Source organism: Panthera onca, chromosome B4, assembly GCF_046562875.1.
Source record: "Panthera onca isolate mPanOnc1 chromosome B4, mPanOnc1 haplotype 2, whole genome shotgun sequence".
In the NCBI taxonomy this organism is placed as follows: domain Eukaryota; kingdom Metazoa; phylum Chordata; class Mammalia; order Carnivora; family Felidae; genus Panthera; species Panthera onca.
In genome coordinates, this window is record NC_138345.1 from 43,012,337 (window position 1) to 43,033,672 (window position 21,336).

The 21,336-nt window shown below is 39.7% G+C and overlaps 1 protein-coding gene across 1 annotated transcript in view; it reads right to left on the reverse strand.

The window, feature by feature from the left end:
- A2M (alpha-2-macroglobulin) overlaps window positions 1-19,425 on the reverse strand; it is a 45,790-nt gene extending 26,365 nt beyond the window's left edge. The window contains exons 1-14 of the mRNA XM_078450108.2: window positions 19,243-19,425; window positions 16,535-16,718; window positions 15,520-15,679; window positions 15,299-15,351; window positions 13,126-13,146; window positions 12,680-12,848; window positions 12,150-12,234; window positions 10,224-10,344; window positions 9,355-9,469; window positions 8,820-8,929; window positions 6,831-6,992; window positions 1,724-1,951; window positions 1,411-1,474; window positions 278-420 (exon numbers count right to left, since the gene is read on the reverse strand). Coding sequence (XP_078306234.2) covers window positions 278-420; window positions 1,411-1,474; window positions 1,724-1,951; window positions 6,831-6,992; window positions 8,820-8,929; window positions 9,355-9,469; window positions 10,224-10,344; window positions 12,150-12,234; window positions 12,680-12,848; window positions 13,126-13,146; window positions 15,299-15,351; window positions 15,520-15,679; window positions 16,535-16,718; window positions 19,243-19,328 — 1,701 coding nt within the window. The 5' untranslated portion in view covers window positions 19,329-19,425. The remainder of the gene's footprint in view (window positions 1-277; window positions 421-1,410; window positions 1,475-1,723; window positions 1,952-6,830; window positions 6,993-8,819; window positions 8,930-9,354; window positions 9,470-10,223; window positions 10,345-12,149; window positions 12,235-12,679; window positions 12,849-13,125; window positions 13,147-15,298; window positions 15,352-15,519; window positions 15,680-16,534; window positions 16,719-19,242) is intronic.
- Window positions 19,426-21,336: the final 1,911 nt, after the last annotated feature.

Here is a 21,336-nt window from a genome sequence, read left to right on the forward strand (position 1 = left end):
GCTCTCATATTTTTCTTTTGGCTCCCTAGTAATCTTAAAAACTCGTGTTTCCAACGTTTCATCATAGACGGGAGCAAGATACTCTGAACTGTATCATATAGTAAGAGACAGTGCACGAGAATTTTAAACTAGGAGGCAAGTGGCATGGATTCCTCGTGTGTCTCTGCCATTCCCTTGCTGAAAATCTCTGGAGGATTCATTTTAACCCCTTTGGCCCCAGTGGTTCACATGCAGAAAATAATTGATAATAATAGCAATTGAAAAAAAAAAAACCCACCTTGTTGGACAGACAGTTTTCAATCGTATATTTTGCAGAATCCCCAACCACTTCCCCGTCAGGTAAAATGGCGTAGATGAGCAATCGGGCGATGGGAGCAATGTCTGTGTCCACAGGGACTGACACCGAAAAGTGGCCTTTCACTGGAGCACAGAAAGAATGAGGAATTGTGAGTATGGGTTAGACGTCTCCCCAGGGCTGAAATGAAAGTTTTCTGTCCCACGAAGCCAGTTTTAGGAGCCTGGTCTGGTTAACGGCTGTTTCTATTGGTTGGTATAATAGGTAGCAACCAGCAGACCTAGTAGGCTTAGTAGTAAACATAGAATGTTTACCTCTAAGAATTCTGTACCTCTGAGAACTCTAGCTTTAGGAAGAACCTTATCAAAGTGCTCTCTTCTCTTATCATACAATGTTTCCACGCTAATTTTCAGCTTTAACTCGTCTACACAAAGTTCTGATTTTATCTGAGGGCATGGAGACATCCACTTGGCTACTATTTGATCTAGACTTCACACTAGAGAAGGGAGATAGAACCAGAAGTTATGAAGAAGCGTCAAAAGAGTGGTTCACTGATAAGGTTTGTTGTAAGTGGTCCCTGAGACTTCCTTAGAAGAGCTGAAAACTTCGGAGGTTTATATCGGTCCGTATTTATTCATGGTGAGAGTCCCAATCCATGCTGGAAGTACCCAATTTAACCTTTCATAAATCAGAACTATCTTCAAAAGGGAATATGATATAAAGATATAAATGACTCAGCAAAAGACGGAGCATATAGAAAACATTCCAAAATTTTACCTTTCTCTCCATTTCCTAAAACAATTTTAAAATGCCATTTGAGAAGAAGCTCCATGACTGTCTATGGTTTGAAAACGTGGAATATGCATAGATTATAAAACAACAACATCAACACTTTAAATGATCTGGACAGAATACAGTGCTGAAGGAAAAGAAAAGAAATATTCGGTAAAGGGCGAAAAAACAACACGCCATTATTTCTTTCCCCTCTCAGCTTCTCATTTATTGGCGTTAGATGGAAACCCTCTCTCTTTTTTGAAACTATTTCTGGTATTTCTGCAGTGTAAGGCTGACTGTGTCGGAGTGGGGCAGAAATGTGGAATTATGGAAATACTCACTATGTCCCTGCTTCACAGGCAGCACATAGGTCCCAGTTAGGACAATGCCTCCCTTTGCCATTATCTGCAGAAAAGGCAAGGAAAAGGAACTTGGTTTGCCTGACAAAAATCTTACACCCCATGTCTTGCCCTTCATGCGTCATTCTTACTTTATTGAGCCCGAGCTGGCAATAATTAGCCCAAAGAGAAGCCAAACTTTCAAAAGGAACATGGATCATAAGTCAAAGTAGTGACATCTAAGGAGTTTCCTGGTTCTTTGCCCCTCAGAGGGCTCTTGTCTATGGGGAGTCAACCAACTGGCCTTCCTTCTCACCAGATAATAGAACACGAGCTCCTTCAGCGTCTGCAGGGCGTGTCCATTCAGGGTATAATGTGCTTGGACTGTCTGAGTTTGGCCACAGGGCAGTTCATGAGGCATGGGCTCTAGGTGGACAAAACTCTTGCTTAGGGAGAATACAAGGTTAGCAGTGTGATAAGCTTCTTCGTTTTCTGCTGACAGCCATTGATAGCCATAACAGGGACTCTGATCCTTGTATTTGACCTAGTGAATTAAAAAAAAAAACCAGTATTAATTTCATAGATCATATGTCAGAGGGAATCAAAGTTCTCACAAAACTGCCTTGGTTCATCGTCCTACCTTAACTAGCACCTAGAAATCTTTTACTCCACAGTAAAAAAGTGAGAGAGTGTTTATCTCTATTGCAGGCCTTTGCACCCCAGAGGCTCCTGGGTTGGTATTTAACCTTCTGAAGGGCATACACAGAGGCATCTTTTGCTGTGTTTAGTTTGCTTGACACTGTTTTGGGGGCCACTTTACCTACGCAGACAGAGACGCTGGAATTCTAAAAGCCCATTGAGGAGACCAAATAGTCTCCAGAAACTGAAGAACTACACTTCGGAGACTTATTTACAATGGACTTCCACCAGGTATTATGAATATGTCATGTTTCAAACTTAAGGGTCTGAGAATACTTTCTGTCAATAGCGTTGGGTTCCAGAGTTGAGTTGGTCAATTAGCTGAAGTCTATCACTCCTGCGCTGTCTGTGGCTGACTATTTTATTTTGCTTTCTGAATGTTTACTTATTTATTTGGAGAGCGAGAGAGCTTGTGTGGCAAGAGCAGGGGAGGGGCAGAGGGAGAGGGAAGGAGAGAATCCCAAGCGGGCTCTGAGCTGCCAGCACAGAACCTGAAGCGGGGCTCGAACCCACCAACTTTTGAGACCATGGTTTGAGCCGAAATCAAGAGCCAGACACTTACCCAACTGAACCACCCAGGCTGATTGTTTTTAACGCTTTTTGTCCCTCTGGACTCTCAAGGTTCATAAGCCTTTTTGGGGTTGTCATTTAACTCTTCTCCATGCAGAAGACTTTCCATATTCTTTTCAGGCTTTCCCTACCCTCATCCTCACCTCCCAAGTGGCATGAATGAATCCTTGTGTCAGCAAAACACTTTATTTATATTTCAATATATGCTCCAGTGATAACATATAAATAATTACCAGAGGGGTTATTTAAAAATAATATTTTTATTTTCAGGATGAGCACATTGCCTGGCGCGTGGAAAACGTTCAAGACAGTTCTTGATTGAATAAATGGGCGAACACTCAATTTTTAGCTAATTAGGAGATATGGGCTTTAATGCCATCCATGTAAAGTGGGATCAATCAAATATCCCATTTATTTGTCATCATTATTATATAATGTTTACTTGAGTATCCATATATCTCTGTGTATATTTACATTTCCATTGATGAATAGAGAACTCTATGCTAATATAAAGCGAATTATATGGGTATAACAAAAATCTGGAGAAAATTAGAATAGCAGGGGGAAAATAAAGCAAGAACAATAATTTATAGGGTGTATACACATGAAATGAATGCTACTAGTCATGTTAATGGGGCGCCTGGGGGACTCAGTCAGTTAAGCGACCAGCTCTTGGTTTCAGCTCAGGTCATGATCTCATGGTTTGTGGGTTTGAGCCCCGCATTGGGCTCTGTGCTCATGGGGGAGACCTGCTTGGGATTCTCTATCTCCCCCTCTCTCTGCCTCTTCCCTCCTTGCTCTCACTCTCTCTCTCTCTCCCTCCCTCTAAAAATAAAACCACCCAAAAAACCTTAAATGCTAGTGATGTTAAAATGGGCTTTTACAGTAATAATATTCATATTCAAGTTAAAGGGGGCTTACTAAGTGCTTTAATATGTATTATCTTTTTCATAAGTACATATTTTTTCTATTTTCATTTCAAAATAACACATTAACTTTTAAAAAAGAAGTTAAACATCACATTTAATCCCCAAACCCTGATAACTAAAGGACATTACTTACAAAAAATTTTTTAATGTTTATTTATTTTTGAGAGTGAGAGAGACAGAGTATGAGTGGGGGAGGGGCAGAGAAAGAGGGGGACACAAAATCCAAAGCAGGCTCCAGGCTCTGAGCTGTCAGCACAGAGCCCGATGTGGGGCTTGAACTCATAAATGGTGAGATCATGACCTGAACTGAAGTCAGACGCTTACCCGACAGAGCTACCCAGGTGCTCCCTTAAGGACATTACTTTTAAATTGAGATATTCCTAAAAGTAGCTTGAGGATTCTGTGTCTAATACTATAAACATGAATATATTACATACAGAATAATGTCTTCCTTTGCCTATTTAGGGGCCTAGTATTTGAAAAGCCATTTGGGTTGATTGCACTTTCTTTCATAAAAGAAAAAAACCTTTATTAAATTTTGTTTCTCATGTTTTTTTTTTTTTCTTAAAGTCTCTAGGCTTACTTTTTATTTTTTTTTTAATTTTTTTTAACGTTTATTTATTTTTGAGACAGAGAGAGACAGAGCATGTACGGGGGAGGGTCAGAGAGAGGGAGACACAGAATCTGAAACAGGCTCCAGGCTCTGAGCTGTCAGCACAGAGCCCGATGCGGGGCTCGAACTCACAGACCGCGAGATCATGACCTGAGTCGAAGTCGGCCGCCCAACCAACTAAGCCACCCAGGCGCCCCTAGGCTTACTTTTTAAATTTCATAGTTGTTTCATTAACTTCACTGCTCAATGCAACAAGATCTACATTCTTCCTTGAATGTCAATCACCTTTCTGATTCTGACCTCTAGATCTACCTTATCTTCTTTAACACGTTAATGCAAAACTCACTTCTTTACCCTGGAGAACAGTAATGTAGCTCTGTGGATTCTGCAAAGTTCCCATGTGCTACGTGTACCTCAGCCGGCTTTCCATCAAAAGTTACAATAGTGTTTTCATTACCTCCCATTTCTCCATACTACTGGACTCTGGGTTCCTTGTGAATGGAAGTAAATCATAATCTGTGCAATGGCATTTTCTGTTATTGTCGCTATTTCTTCGTCTATAGAGCTTGACTGAATACAGCCTTTTCTTTTTTCTGTAATTTATATGTAACAAACATTTTCTCAAAACCCTCAGCCTCATGCTCTCTAGTCTCATTTTCTGGCAGTCTCTGTCTTCATTTCAGGACGACTCAACTTAGGTTACCAGGTTTTTCCTCTTGTTTCTCCCCTCCTTTTTTTTTGTTTCAAGTTTTTATTTAAATTCTTATTAGTTTCAAAATGTATTATCTTATTTGATGGGGCACATGCACCCCAATATATTTAAATGCTATATATTTATAGCAGCATTATCAACACTAGCCAAATTATGGAAAGAGCCCAAATGTCCATCCACTGATGAATGGATAAAGAAGATGTGGTATATAAATACAATGGAATATTAGTCAGCCATCGAAAAGAATGAAATCTTGCCATTTGCAACAACGTGGATGGAGTTAGAGTGTATTACGCCAAGTGAAATAAGTCAGATAGAGAAAGAAAAATACTATATGATTTCACTCATGTGTGGAATTTAGGAAACAAAACAAATATATGGGAAGGAAAAGAAAAGACAGAGGGAAACAAACCATAAGAGACTCTTAATGATAGAGAACAAACTGAGGGGTGATGGAGAGAGGTGGATGGGGGATGGGCTAAATGGGTGACGGACATTAGTTGTGATGAGCCTAGGGTGTTATACGGAAGTGATGAATCACTGAATTCTACTCCTGAAGCCAATACTGCGCTGTATTGGCTAACTAGAATTTAAATACAAAGTTGAAAATAAAAAATAATTTTAAAAATGTATTATCTTATTTAATTCTCACAACAACCCCAGGAATTAGGTACTAATATTGTATCCACTTTACAGATAAGAAAATAAAATATAGAAGTTTTTCGTTATTTTCTCTTAATATAGAGTCAAGCCAGGATTTTAATATAATTTATCTGATTCTGGAACCTACTCTTTTCTTTTCTTTTCTTTTCTTCCCTTTCCTTTCCTTTCCTTTCTTTTCTTTCTTTTCTTTCTTTTCTTTCTTTTCTTTCTTTTCTTTTCTTTCCTTTCCTTTCCTTTCCTTTCCTTTCTTTTCTTTTCTTTCCTTTTCCTTTCCTTTCCTTTCTTTTCTTTTCTTTTCTTTTCTTTTCTTTTCTTTTCTTTCCTCCTTTCCTTTCTTTTCCTTTCCTTCCCTTTCCTTTTTTCCTTTCTTCTTTCTTTAAACACTTTCTTCTTAATGGTGGAAAAAACACATACCAAAAATGACCATCTTAGTTATTTGTAAGTGAACAGATTGCTGGTGTTAAGCAGTGGGCAATAGATCTCCAGAGTTTTCTCATCTTTGTAAAACTAAAGCCAATAAACAACAATTCCTCATTTCTCCTCTGCAGCCCCTGGCAACCACTATTCTATTTTCTGTTTCTATGACTTGACTATTTCAGGGACCTAATGTAAGTGGAATCATACAGTTTGTGTGTGTGTGTGTGTGTGTGTGTGTGTGTGTGTGTGTGTTTGGTAACGGGCCATTTCACGTAGCATAATGTCTTCAGGGTTCATTCACATTGTAGCATGTGACAGATTTCCTTTCTTTTTAAACCTGATACCATTCCACTGTATGTATAGACTACCTTTTGTTTTTCCGTTCATGTGTTGGTGGATATTTGAGTTGCTTCCCCTTCTTGGTTAATGTGAGTAGTGTTATTGTCAACATGAGTGTGCAAATATCTCTTTGAGACTCTGCTTTCAATTATTTTGAATATACATCCAGAATGAGATTACTGGATCATACGGTAGTTCTATTTTTAAATTTTGGAGGAACTGCCGTGCTGTTTTCCACAGTGGCCACACCATTTTGCATTCTCAACAGCGCACAAATGGAACCCACGCTTTTAACCACAACACTACACTGCCTCCCTTTTAATAGTGTTTTCAAAGTTGACCTGAAAAATTGACTTACAATTTCTTTTTTTTTTTTTCATTTCCATAGGACTAAACACCACTTGGAAATTTCACCACTTCTAGGTTGCAACCTTATTTTCAAGGCTATTTCATGTCATTGGTGACGTCTCTTCCAACTTACCCTGACAGTGAGAGAGGTGCCCATCACGCTGGTGGGGTCGATAGAGAACTGTACCAGGCCATGCTCATCAGTGGTCGCATTGGATTTATAGTTAGCTTCATTTGCTGTGATGAAGATGAGTTCATTTGGCATGGGGACACCTTTCCCATCCACTAGTTGCACCTGAAGATTAAAATCTGTGGATCAGTTATATGGTTAATACCCAGCAGTCACCAAACATTCATTCTATCACAAATATTTCTTGAGTACGTCCTGTATGTTGGATACGGTTCTGGGCATTGAGGCTATCGCAGTGAACAAAACAAAGCTCCGCCATCTAAATAGAGCTCACCGTCTAGTAAAAGAGATAGATGTTAAATAAATGCATAAATGATATATACGTGTTTAGCAGTCATCAGTCCTGAGACAAACAGTAAAGCAGTGTAAAGGGATGGGGAATCATGGAAATGAAGATAGGGATGACCTGAAAAGTGTATTCTCTGGATATTTTAGAAGTGCTGTGGGTTACACAGAACCCTTAGAGAGTCACAGAACACAAGAGTCAGATAGTAATGGCAATTTTTAACCCCTTACCCAAACTTAATTGAGCCCCAGGCACTTTTTTGGTGGCTGACCGTTAGCTTTTCATGGATTAGTGTTCTGAAGTATAATAAATGCACAAGTTAGAAGTTGCTAATACATTATCCCGTGTACTTTTCTAGTTGCTTTCTATATATCTGCTTCCCAGTCTAGATTTTCCAACTTTTGGAAGGTAGGCAGATAGCAGGAGGCACTCCCCATGTGCAAAATGCAAAATTGAGGCAAATCATATAGTATTCAGTAAGGGCCAAAAGTGAAATTACTGCTAATGTGGAACTCGGTAGATGAGTAGTCCAGTTAAGATTTCAAAGAGGACGATTCTTTTTCAGTAGAAGTCACTTTTGGTTGCAGGAAGCACTGTTCAAAGACTTGGGTCAACGTATGTAATTAATTCGTAAGATCTGAGTTCGCCAATGAAACGTTGGCTGTGCGGGCAAAGTCAAGGTTAGATTCTCTCGAACTGATGAGAGAGTCTTATGATTGATGGGGTAGTTATTTGGCAGGAAGGAAATACAAAAATAGTACAATCTGCTTCTGAGAAATTAAAAATAAGTAGACTGTGCATTTTAGGAAGTGACTAAAGTCTCTGAAATTGTTTGCTGTCAGAACATAATCGAGACATTCTAAAACACACTTCACCACTTCTTAATGGGGTCTAGTCCCTCTGTCTTTTACAGTCTCCACACCTGAAACCTCAATAACATTTCCATTAAGAATATGATACACGGTAATTACTCATTGGTGGGCATACAACTGTCATCTCAGACTTTTGGAGTCAGAAAGACCCATTTGCACATATCTGTTTCCAATAGAAAAATAACAATACAAGGTTTTTCGTAGACACATGAGAAAATTTATATTTTTAGAATCTGGAAATCTTACACAGCAGTATTTTACCCTTATGTGTACTGGTTTTTAATACATTCTTGCGAGTGTAAAAGAAAGTAGTGTTAACTGTACTATCCATGGAGAAACACTAGGTACAGTAGAATCTTTTAGACTTCAAAATAACAATTAAAGCCACCTACCCACTCACTACCATATAAAGTTAGGATCATGTAAGTGATCAGAGGATCATGTAAGTGGCCACGGGGAATTTCGAGATTCTTGTGAGGAAATATAAAAACCTGACACTATCTACCGGTAGTGAAAAGATGAAAAGATTGAGTGACAGCGCACAATGCTGTTCAAAAAGTGGGGGAAAACAACCCGTCTGCTTTTGATGGTGCTTTAGAATGATTTTATAGATTTCATATACAAATTTATAGAGGGAAAGATTTATTTTTATGTGGTTTTATACCTTTGCTTATATTAATCAATAGATAATATTAAGCAGGTCTGGTTTTAGCAGGATATATGTTTATTAAATGACGCTACGTAATTTGATTTGTGAATTAGAAAATACTCCACCTGCCCAAAGAAGGGGATCCCTTGTCTAAAGTATGGGTCCACTTTCACAAATGAGAGTTTGGTTATGGTTCTTGTTATTTCACTGGATCCTTTTCCAGTTAATTCTACCTCTGGAAAAAAAAAGAAAGAAAATAAATTGCTTTTTGGAAGGATGATCCCCCCTGAACAACTTCTTCTTCTTCTTCTTCTTCTTCTTCTTCTTCTTCTTCTTCTTCTTTTGTAATGTTTTTAACTTAGTTTTGAGAGAAAGAGAGAGCACAAACAGGGGTGGGGCAGAGACAGGAGGAGACACAGAATCAGAAGCAGGCTCCAGGCTCTTTGAGCTGTCAGCACAGAGCCCACCTTGGTGCTCGAACTTGTGAACTGCGAGATCATGACCTGAGCCCCAGTCAGACGCTCAACCGACGGAGCCACCCAGGTGCCCCAATCCCCCCTGAACTTCTTATGTTACTACTTCCTTTCCAATTCATAATTTGGCAAAGGAAATAAATCAGTGTTCATTGCTTTTCCCCCCATACCCACATGGTACACAAACCTGTTCCTTCTTCTTGGATCTTGGCCTCCACTTCAAGCTTCATTTCATACCCTTGTCTCTTCATCTGGAAGATCTTGGTTTTTATTTGTTGAGAAAAGCAGCCCTGGCTGTTTAGCTAGGAGGGGATAAAGCAAAATATAGAAACGTAATACTGGACAGGTCAGTGGTTGGTTAATCTGGTGGGATTTTTTGAAGGGACAATGTAACCCAGGGGTTTTCTAATGACAAGAACACAATAAATATTCTCTAGGGATTAGTTATGATTACATTTCCTAATAGCATCTGGTTTATTACAGACATATATTTCTTAGCATCTAATATTCCCTAGAGTTAATGGGATAGGCATGCCTTAAAAATTTGTGGGTAATCTTACTGTAGCGAGGACCTAACTTTTCACCAAAGCCGGGCCCCCCTTCCATAGTACACAACTGTTGCAAGGAAGTGGCTGCCCATCTGAAGACTGTGTTTCCTACCTCCCTGGCACATAGGTGGGGCCATGTGACAAGTTCTTGCTCACAGAAAGAAGGCAAAACCTATACCCTTCCCAGCCCAAATGCTTAACAGGTATAATGATTTTCCTTCTTCCTTCATACAAGTAGATGTCCAAGGCAGCTTTGAATGCCAGGTTTGGAGACTGCTCTCCACTTCCACTATTCTGGGTGCTTGGTGAACCGAGCACACTCCCAGTAGCCAATTATAGGAAAGAAATAATTCTTATTGTGCTAAATCACTGACATGTAAATTACTGTGGCTAACACAGCATTCTCTTGTAGAGTGTTCTCTTCCTGGGTTAGCACCATGTTGTAACTCACTGCTTATCAACAATGTCTCTGTTGTTAGTTCCTTAGGAGGAACAGTCTTCCACCTACCTGTTGACTGAATTTCTCACAGATGGCCTGCGACTCTCCACTATAGCAGTTAGAAGGGTTACTGTACTTTCTGCACATGCTCATAGTCAGATGTCCTTGGACAGGCTTCCCGTATGTGTATCTGTCATAGGAACATTGCCAAATGAATCAAAGCAGACATTGAACATCCCCATTTTCTACCTATTTATATTCCCCCTTTAGCTGAAGTATATTTCCTCTCTGTACTTCCCTCTAATCTCTGCAGGGCCTTCACAATGCTGAGAGCAAGTAAGTTAAGTAATGACCCTTCTTTTTAACAAATCTCTAGTGCAACATGCTGAGATTTACTAGTCTTCTTTGATCATGTCTTTTTTACCCCTTAATTTTTTATTTTTAATCCCATCTTTAAAAAGATACATCTCTTATTACCAAAGCTACCCCTGTTCTTAAGAGAGAGGGGAAAAAAACAATACCAACAAAATAAAGAAGAGAGAAAATGCCCTCAATTCTACCTAGGAATACAAACTATTAATATGATGGTGTCTCTTTCCATTATCCTCTTGTGATGTGTAGCCTTCTCTATGTATATGGAGTTTAACTTGTTTACTTTTTTTTTTTTTTTTTTTTTTATTTTTGGGACAGAGAGAGACAGAGCATGAACGGGGGAGGGGCAGAGAGAGAGGGAGACACAGAATCGGAAACAGGCTCCAGGCTCCGAGCCATCAGCCCAGAGCCTGACGCGGGGCTCGAACTCACGGACCGCGAGATCGTGACCTGGCTGAAGTCGGACGCTTAACCGACTGCGCCACCCAGGCGCCCCTAACTTGTTTACTTTTTATGAAACTGGGGTTGTGCCATATAGATATGTCATTGATGGTTGATGTGTTTTCAAGGGCATTTGTTTGCTTCCCTATCTAAAACATCTTCTGAATCTTTACTTGCAAGAGTATTGGCTCACCAGTTACATAGGATCAGGAATTTGGTGGCGATTATTCTGAGACAGTGCTGGGGCAGGGACCCTGCGGAATTGTGGGTGCATTACGTGTGCGGTCGTTGGCAGGGCTGGTTTCTTCACTCTGTTTGCTCTTTCTGCTAGTGCTATCGATGGGCGACTGGGGATGGGAGCATTAGATTTTAGAAACATGAATTTTCAAGGTTGGAAAGGACCAAACTGAGATATCATGTCCAGTCTCATCAGGAAAAATGGCAGTGCTGAGAGGAATGTGACATGACTTGGGTAGACCAATGACTCAGCTGAGATCTTGGTAATATGCCTATCTCTACAAATTCTGAATCAAAGCTATTTTTCCACTATGTATGCAAGGTCACGTAAATGATCTGTTGATGACAGAATTTCCTCTACCTGGGAAATGGGAAAGTCAGTATCCTTCAACACTATCCCATTTGTGTGTGTGTGTGTGTACGTGTGTGTGTGCGCGTATAGCTTTGTCACTTTCAGAATCAGTCCTCATAGATAGGTTCTCTAGGAACAGTTACTTGCCCCGTGATAGTTATGACGATGCTGGTAAGGACATGAAAGAACATAAGAAGGAAAGATAGAGAAGCAACAGGCGAGGAAGGTTCTAGAGATGGGATGATTCCATGTACTTAAAGTATTTGTCCTCCCACTGTTCTTAAAGAAATGAGTGAAAATATCCCAAATGGTGAGTCTCCTTTTTTTTTTTTTTTAAAGTTTACTTATTTTGAGAGAGAGAGAGAGTACACACAAGCGAGGGAGGGGCTGAGAGAGAGAGAAACAGAGAGAGAATCCTCCCTGATGCCAGCACGGAGCTGGACGTGGGGCTCTAACTCAGGAAATGCGAGATTATGACCTGAGCTGAAATCAAGAGTCAGACACTTAACTGACTAGCCACCCAGGTTCCCCATGGTGAACCTCCTTTAAATAATTCTCTCAAACGATAAAAAAAATAATGACAATAAACTCACAGGCCACAAACTGACACATTCACCTCTTCTTCCAAGATAGTGATTATCTTTGGCATTGTTACTTGCACTTCAAACTTGGGGAGCACTGTTCATCGGAGATAAAGGAAGTTAGTGATTGTTTTTCAACTTTTGGGGAGTTAGTATTCTCAGTTTCTCTGTAACAATTCCCTAACAGTGTTTTAGCATCCTGAAAAGTTAGCTGTACTCTTCTCTCCAACCACCTTACCATCAAATGGATATTCTGATTGAAGGACTGTGACGGATCACTGTAATCCTAATGAATTATGGAAGCCTTCTCTTAAAGGTATTTTACATTTTTTTTGAGATTAAAAATTATTACAAAAAGCAACCAAGCTATACAAAGTCCTATTCACAGATTATTGATAGTCTCATTGGGGTTAGATATAACTGATTCTACTCGAAGCCCAACCTCACATGTAGGAAATGAAAGGACTCTAAATAACCTCAAATTCCAGGCCCTGGAAGTTTGGATATGAAGAAAATGCTCCGTGACTTTCCATTATCCATACCAAATTCCTCCACGGCGAAGGGGTGCTCCGTTCTTCCACCTGATTCCTTCTGTACCACCACCTTGTAAGAGCCCTGGATGGGCTCTGATGAGAGGGGAAAGGCCAGTTGCGTGAGGCCACTCGCTAACTTGAGTTTCTGCCATTGTGCGATACGATTTCCTTTCGGGTCCTATGGATACAGTAATTGTAACTTACAAAAGAGCCTAGAGCCTTAGAGACAATAACAGAAATCTATGGAGACCCCTATGTTATTCACAAAGACAACCAATGGGGTGGTGGTGAAGGGAGGGAAGGAAGATGACTTAAAATTATCTGGTGCTGTATGAACTCAGACATTTCTCCCTTAATGACAAGCTTCCGGTAGAATGTAACAGCCTCTCAAATATGAACATTTTCTCTAAATGTATTACTTTAATTCTGATTATGGAATGTTTCCTGTTGCTTACCTGAATGAATACAAGTGGAATCTGAAAGACAAAAGAGAAATAAAGGAATGTAGAATTATTTTCAAATATTCTTAATTGTGATTTATAAGCAAGACATCTTTATGCAGAATACCTCTATCTATAGTAAAATAGGAAAAAAATTCAGGTTAAGTTTTATAAAACTTTTAACTAATCTATTTTAAGCAATTAATAAATAATACTAAGAGCTTATTAAGCTATCAGCAAAATATAGGTATGTGCACAGCCTTTCATTAGCAATAGTATTTACTGACATTACTTCAATGCTTATAGCATCAAGTGAGGAATACTCACTCCTTTGTTATGAAATTTTACAGATTAAGAAGTAAACACCAACAAAATTATAAGTAACCATACTCAGATCCAAATATTGAGATGGCCAAAGAATTCTTAGTTCGAAGAATAAAAAAGAGGAATAGCTCCTCTGCTATCAATATTTAGTCATTTAAAAAAATGTGTATTTATTTTTGAGAGAGCACAAGTGGGGTGGGGCAGAGAAAAGGGGACAAAGGATCCAAAGCGGGTTGTGTGCTGACGACAATGAGCCCGATGCAGGGCTCCAACCCACCAACCGTGAGATCATGACCTGAGCTGAAGTCGGACCTTAACCGGCTCAGCCACCCAGGTGCCCCAAGATACATATTTTATATATTCTTAATATTTATATATTTATAATTTTATATTGATACTGATTTGATATTTAATATTTATGAATTTAAGATATATATCGATGATATATCAGTCATGTATCTGAAATATAAAGAATATATATGATAAACATATTATATACACACACACACTCACACACCTGATTTATATATCAGGTAGGAAATGCCAAGAAGAAAAAAACGGGGGACAGTAAGGCTACTACAATGATGGATAAGGTGCTTATTTTAGACGGAGGTGTGAAAGTAGAAACTAGGAGACCAGCTTCAAGGTTACGGAAATAGTCTTTTTTAGAAGTGATATTGGCCATGGGGCACCTGGGTGGCTCAGTTGGTTGAGCTTCCAGCTTTGGCTCAGGTCATGATCTCGTGGTTCATGAGTTTGAGCCCTGCCTTGGGCTCTCTGCTTGCTGTCACCACAGAGCTTGCTTTGGATTCTCTGTCCCTTCTACTCTCTGCCTCTCCCCTACTCGTTCTCTCTCTCTCTCAAAATAAATAAACTTGGGGCGCCTGGGTGGCTCAGTCGGTTGAGCGTCCGGCTTCGGCTCAGGTCACGATCTCGCGGTCCGTGAGTTCGAGCCCCGCGTCGGGCTCTGTGCTGACTGCTCAGAGCCTGGAGCCTGTTTCATATGCTGTGTCTCCCTCTCTCTCTGACCCTCCCCCGTTCATGCTCTGTCTCTCTCTGTCTCAAAAATAAATAAACGTTAAAAAAACCCCAAAACTTAAAAAAACAAAAGACGTGATATTGGCCAGGATGAGATTGTAGTAATTCAAGTGGTAAGAAATAGAAATAGTCTGGGTATATTTCAAGCTAACATGACTTTCAGATGTAGTGGATGCGAGTGTCAAAGAGAGGAAGCAGGGATTACGTGAGAATCTTTTGTTTAAGGCGTTAGAAGAAAAGAATTGCCTTTGAGACAAGAAGATGTGGTGGGGTGGTGGGTTTGGGAGAGAAAAACGAAGACTCTTTTGTTTGATGTCTGCATTAAAGTTGAAAGAGTTATTTCTTATCAATATCAAGTAGGGTTAGTTTCACTTGACCTTAGCCAAAAGGCTGAGAAGCGATCAAGTAGTGTTAGTTTCAAGGAACAAAGACTGATTACACTCTTCCTTTATAGAGGAGGTTTTTGGTAGGTATGTTTAGAAAAATTCTAACTCTTTGAGAGTTTATTTGAATTTAAGCTGTTTGATGGTGTAGGTGGGTCTATTATGTAATATCTCTTTCTAATTTGCCTAATTGAGAACTTTATAAGGAATAAGTTTAACTGTGTGACAGGTGACTAAGTACCAGTACCAAGATGGAAAGAATTAGGTACTCTCTTGAGCTGGGGTTCTGGTTTAAATGAGGACCTCTCACTGTTGTACTGCCAGAAATCACCACCAGTGATACCAGATTCTTCCTCTCCCTGGTCCTCCTCCAACACCAAAAAGAGGCTTCCAGATTGTTTATCCAGATAAGAATGATTCCATATAGACATTTGGAGACTCACCAACTCACTCAGGGGGTGAAAATTTCCATCCAATGAGACAACACGAAACTTCACTGAAACAGAAATATTTTCCATGAGTCCCAGAGACCTTAAGTCAGGCCTATGGGCCGGTGAGACAAACTTTTAAAGAACCAGGACTACAAGGCCTTTGACTGGGGAATATGCAGGGGAGGAAGATCTTTTCTTTTGGGAGTTGTTCTAACTGTAGGGCCTCTTCATACCTGTTTGCCCTGGTTTGTAGATGGCTTTGTCTGTCTGGACGAAGACCAGACTCTCTTCATTTTTAACCACGACTGTGGTCCGCTTCTTGAATTCTTGGGTTGGTCCTTTCACTTGGACAGTGAGGAACATGACCTCCTCATTGGATGGAGATCTTGGGACCTGAAACATAAGACAGACCCCAAGAACCCATTCAGTCTCCCAAGTTTCCCCCGCCACCCCATGTTCCTCTCCTCCCTGGACATCTGGCCCCTTTGCTTCACTGCACCCCCCTGATTGTCAGTAGGGGAAGTTGCCATGGACAGGAATTACTTCTGTCATTTTACAAATGGGGAGACAGAACAGAAGATGGAGGAAAATATATCAGTAAAAGAGGTCATAAGTGAGACTCACATCTCCTTATAGATCAACAAATACAGTCCTGATTCAATTATATACTGAACTTTACCAAGCTGATGTTATGTGCTAAAAGGGCATGGTAGGAATATATTTTAAGGCTATGGGAAAGAAAACTACCATAGTTTATTGGCCGTAGGCTATAAGCATGTTACATGTGGGCAACTCTGAAGAGATTGGATATGTGCTTATGGAAATTTCTACAATTTTCACTCTTCAGTATGGGGTGATGTGTTCCTGTCAGGCCACCACTGGGGGTGTACATCATGCATTGGTCTAGTGTGCCTTATTAATATTTTTTTCTATTTTCCATTTCACAGAAGTCACATTTTAAGAAGAGGTCACATTTTCCCTTTGTCTAGTGCGTACTGCTTTTTCCCCTCCTGGCTAACAGAAATTTTCTTTGGTCATTAAGTTGATTTTTAATATGCCTATAAATATTTGGCTCCCATGGCTGGAAATTCACACACACTGCTTCTTAATTCCTATGCATAGTTACTACATTTAGATTTCTTTCTGAAGTCTTTTCCAGGCTCTCAAAGTTTTATCTTGACTGAATTCTATATGCCTATGACCCTAACCAGTAGAATCAAGTGTATTAAGTCAAATAGGCATACTCACAGTGAAGGAGACGCAGTGGAATAAATCCTTCTCCACCACCAGGTCAGTGAAGAGGCTCTGGTTTCCCCTGAGGGACTCCAAGGAAGCACTTACAGTCACTGTCTCATCCAGGTAGCTCAGAAGGATGCAACCCTTCTCAGGGGTCTCAGTATGGAGCAGGGAGGGGACCAGGGCCATGTACTGCCTGGGAATCGGGGAGTCCAGTTAGAGGAGAGTGTAGGAGGGGAATCACCCTGGTGTTATCGCCAGCACTATTTTCCATCACAATTATTGTTACTATCATTCGTTCTCTACCACAAGAAGACATATCGGTGAACATGAAATTGATCTCTGCTGTGGAACGGCACGTGCGAGACTTATTCCCTGTTCCATCACCAATGCCATTGCAGTGAACATTTGACTCGTGTGAGCAAATTTGCTGAGACACCTCACTTTCAGGAACACCGTATGCAAGCATCAAAATTCAAATCAGAAATAGGCTGATTACACTTATGGTGTCGTAAATCTATTTTACACTGGGACTGTTGTAAAAAGCAAGCAAGGTCTCAGGGGAGACATTACAAAAACCAATCAACGTGCAATACTTTCCCTGGATATATATATCCAACAACCCTGTGAAAATTGTATGGAAAATACTTGCTTCCACTTTGTAGATATGGAATCTGACGCTCAAAGAAAGTCATTAGTTTAAAGTCTCAGTTGTGGTGAGCAACTAATGTTATCTTCTTGTTACCTAACTCTGGCTCTTTGCATTTTCAATATTTGCCCTTCAGTTCTTGGCTAGACAGTGGTTCCGCCCACAAATGGCCTTCTAGTGATGGAATTTTGGGCCGAGATAACTCATGAGCAGAACAGACTTTGACAATACCCTCATACATAGTTTTATTGGCTGTGTAGTTTTCAAACATTTCTGCTCACAGAATTCCTAAAATAATTTTTAGACACTACACATTCCTTACATATTTTCAAGTAAACATGTATATTTTTGTCACAAGTTTAAATAATAGCAAAAGATACTATTTCCAATGACATTTTAAAAGTTAAAACTTACATCAGTCTTTTATAAGTTTTTGATGGGTTCTTAAATATTCTAGCAACAACATACCCAATATGACCTATTTAAAAAATATGTCAAAATGTCCTTTCTGTGATGATCAGAAATTTAACATCTTTCTTTTTTTTTTCCCTCCTTAAACTTGAATTACCATGCCACTGACTACACAGAAGTTTGTCCTAAGACTTTAATGCTTCAAAATATGTTCATGGATAACTCTGGCTTCTTTATTAACTATATATGTATATATATATATATATATATACATATGCTCATACATATAATACTATGGATGGGTGCTTAATTTAACTTTAACTTTTTTTAATTTAAAAAAAAATTTTTTTAACATTTATTTATTTTTGAGACAGAGAGAGACAGAGCATGAATGGGGGAGGGGCAGAGAGAGAGGGAGACACAGAATCGGAAGCAGGCTCCAGGCTCTGAGCCATCAGCCCAGAGCCCGACGCCGGGCTTGAACTCACGGACTGTGAGATCGTGAAGTGAGCCGAAGTCGGACGCTCAACCGACCGAGCCACCCAGGCGCCCCTTAACTTTAACTCTTTATGCGACCATAAAGTTGTAAATGCTAAGCATTTTCTTCTGGATTGAATTCTTTTTAGAAGTCTTATGAGAATACAACTGATCAAAACAATATGAATGTATTACAAGTCATGATTCACACATACTATAGCAAATAAAAATATTTTTGAAGCACATATTTAATGAGAACAATGAGCTGTTTTTGTGTTTCCACGAATGGCTATTCCTTAATAGCAAGAATTGAAAGAGGCCTAACATTAATTGTGTTACTATTTTTAGTCTGTATAGACATGAGTGCTGTGAAAAACTGTTTACCTGAAAGTAAATAAAACACAGATAAAACAAGTATATCGTTGTTACCGGTTCTTGCAACTCCTTCTGCATTATATACCAACATTCACCAAGTATCTATTATCTATTATCTATTATCAAGTATCTATTATCAAGAATCGCTTCTAATCACCTGTCAGCTGGTATTTTGTTTGGATGCCCCTCAACTTTGTTGACACAAAGCATTCATCATCACATAATCTGCCAAAGAATTTTCTCCCTCATCGTTAGAATCCTTTGCTTTCTCCACACCAATATCAATATTTCAAATCGTTTTTATGATTTGGCATCCTACAGATTTTTATACCCCAGGACAGTGCTCCATGGTAGCATATGATTGAAGGAGAGGTTTGCCTTTCTTTCTTTCTTTCTTTCTTTCTTTCTTTCTTTCTTTCTTTTTTTTTGTCTTTCTTTTATAAAGTGGAAGATGGACAATTAAGGAAGGGGAAGTAATAAAGGATAAATAGCACGGTCGAGAGCAAGCAATCTGAATGTGAGGATCTGGAAATCGATTCCTTTGAAAGGATCACTTCCCAAAGCCCCTTAGAAAGTCTTTGCATATGCCTAGCAAATTTAGAAATTCAGAGATTTGGAGAGTTGGAGAAGATTAGTTAAGAATAAGTAAAGAATGAATAAACCAGATTTATGAAATCTCATCATGGGAAGAGACTTTAGGGGTAAGAAGGTGACAGTTTCATGGGAAAGACAAATGAATCACACAAAGGAGAATCAGAGAGGATTCTCTTTTAGGGAAAGGATTCTTTATGTTCTATGTGAAACTCACAGTTTTCCAGGGACTGAGGCATCTGCAGGCAGGAAGATCAGAAGGAGGAGAATAAGATTTGGATGAAGCAGTTTGTTCTTCCCCATGCTGCAGGGAGAAGGGCCCCCAGGAGACCAGACCGTACTGCACCCCGCTCCCCTGCAACTGGTCTGGTCCCAGACATTCCTCAGGGCAACTAGGCTTTATGCTGCTCTCTGTGCAAACAGGAAGTTCCACCCACACATGGTGTCTAAACAAAGTAGAGGTCTCTGAACTTCTGTGAAAGGGTCATTGCTCTCAGGGGCCCAATTACAGTCAAGGTTAATTCCTTGTGGGCTAAAGAGAATTCCTGGAGGGATAAAATCCACATTCCCCTTCATGCTCGCTTTCTCTGCCTTTTACTGTAAAGCAACTAATCGGGTTTGCAACCCCTTCTCTCTCTTACTTCTTCGTTCCATTTCCCCACAGCTCCTTTTGTGGCTTTCCTCACGTCTCTTGCCTGAATAGTTGGCAAGGGAAGCTACAATTTAAGCAACACTGGACAGGCTCAAAATAGCTATTTCACTTCAGGTCAGCGTGCCTGCAAGTCCTCCATTAGATATGCCTGCTCACATGTTGAAGCAGTTTCAGCATTCAGTAGTTCTCTCTGGAAATGATATTGGATTGAGCTAATAGGTGTTTGACCTTAGGGATATTACTGGATGGCGGATGTGGAGCCAGATCCTGGGGGAATGAAAATAGAAAATATTTTCCTGTATTGAGATAGTGAGAAGCTGAAAAGAGAAATGGCAGGACCTCAAGAACAAAGCTTTGACCTACAGTGCAAAAATCACAATAGTCTTTATCATTTACTGTACACACACGTTTTGTTACTGCCTTCTAAATATACTACTCTTCAACAGTCTTTAATCATATAAACTATTTCATCCATCCACCCATCCATCCGTCCATCCATCCATCATGTATTCAACTATCTATCTATTCAAACTATCCATCCATCCATTCATCCACCCATCCATCCATCCATTCAACTATCTGGTTGTTTTATAAGTATTTATCAAGCCACGTAGGGCTCAGTATCATGCAAATTATGGAGATGGAATGGTCAAATATGTAAAAACAGGTATGCACTAAAAAGTCTTATGTTCTGTGGGTGTGAAAGCAGACAAATAAACAAGCAATAAAAATACTGTAGCCAAACATTATTATTATTATTTTTTGGCCCCTATAACATGAATATTTATTTGCTTGATTCTGTCCAAAAGATTCCTTAACGTATCCTCCTTTTAAAAATTCTTTGCTTTCTTTGCTCTTCAGCTTGGGTGCTTTCTATTATCCTGTCTTCCAGATCACTGCTGTGTTTTTTTTGTTGTTGTTGTTGTTTTGTTTTTGCATCTCCTAATCTACTCTTCCGCTAGCATATTTTTATGTCGGTTATTGTCTTCTTTAACTGTGATTGTTTTTTCCTTAATATTTTCTGCCTTCTTATTTGGAAATAGCAGCAAACGGAGTCATTCATGGAGCATTGCCAGAGTCACCTTTTTGAACACGTTCGTATATACAGCGTGTAACATGTAGTGCAAAGCGTTAATTAAATATAGCGTTTTACTGAAATTGACGGTGTGGCTTCATTCACTCAGATACCACTGTTCCCAACGATTTTTGTGCCTGTTTCTTCCAGGAGTGTGTACCACACTGCACACACTGGTGAGCAACGTGTTCACCGACATAGTGCTCCAATGATTCTTTCGAGCATCTCGCACTGTTAGAAATGTCTTTTGTACGTGCGTTTTAATGCAATGTTCTTTATGTATCTATTTGAATACAGTTGGCACACACTGTTACAATTGTCTCAGGCATACCACACAGTGACAAGTTTATACATTCCACATTGTGCAATGTCCACTACAAGTGCAGCAACTATCTGTCCCTATATGTTGCTATACAGATACATTGACTATCTTCCTCTGCTGTGCCTTTTATCCCTGTGACTTATTCACCCCATAACTGGAAGCCTGTGTCTCCCACTCCCCTTCACCCATTTGCCTACCAACCAGTGGGTGAGGGGAATATAGTTTATTCTCTGTATTTATAGGTCCAATTCTTCTTTTTGCT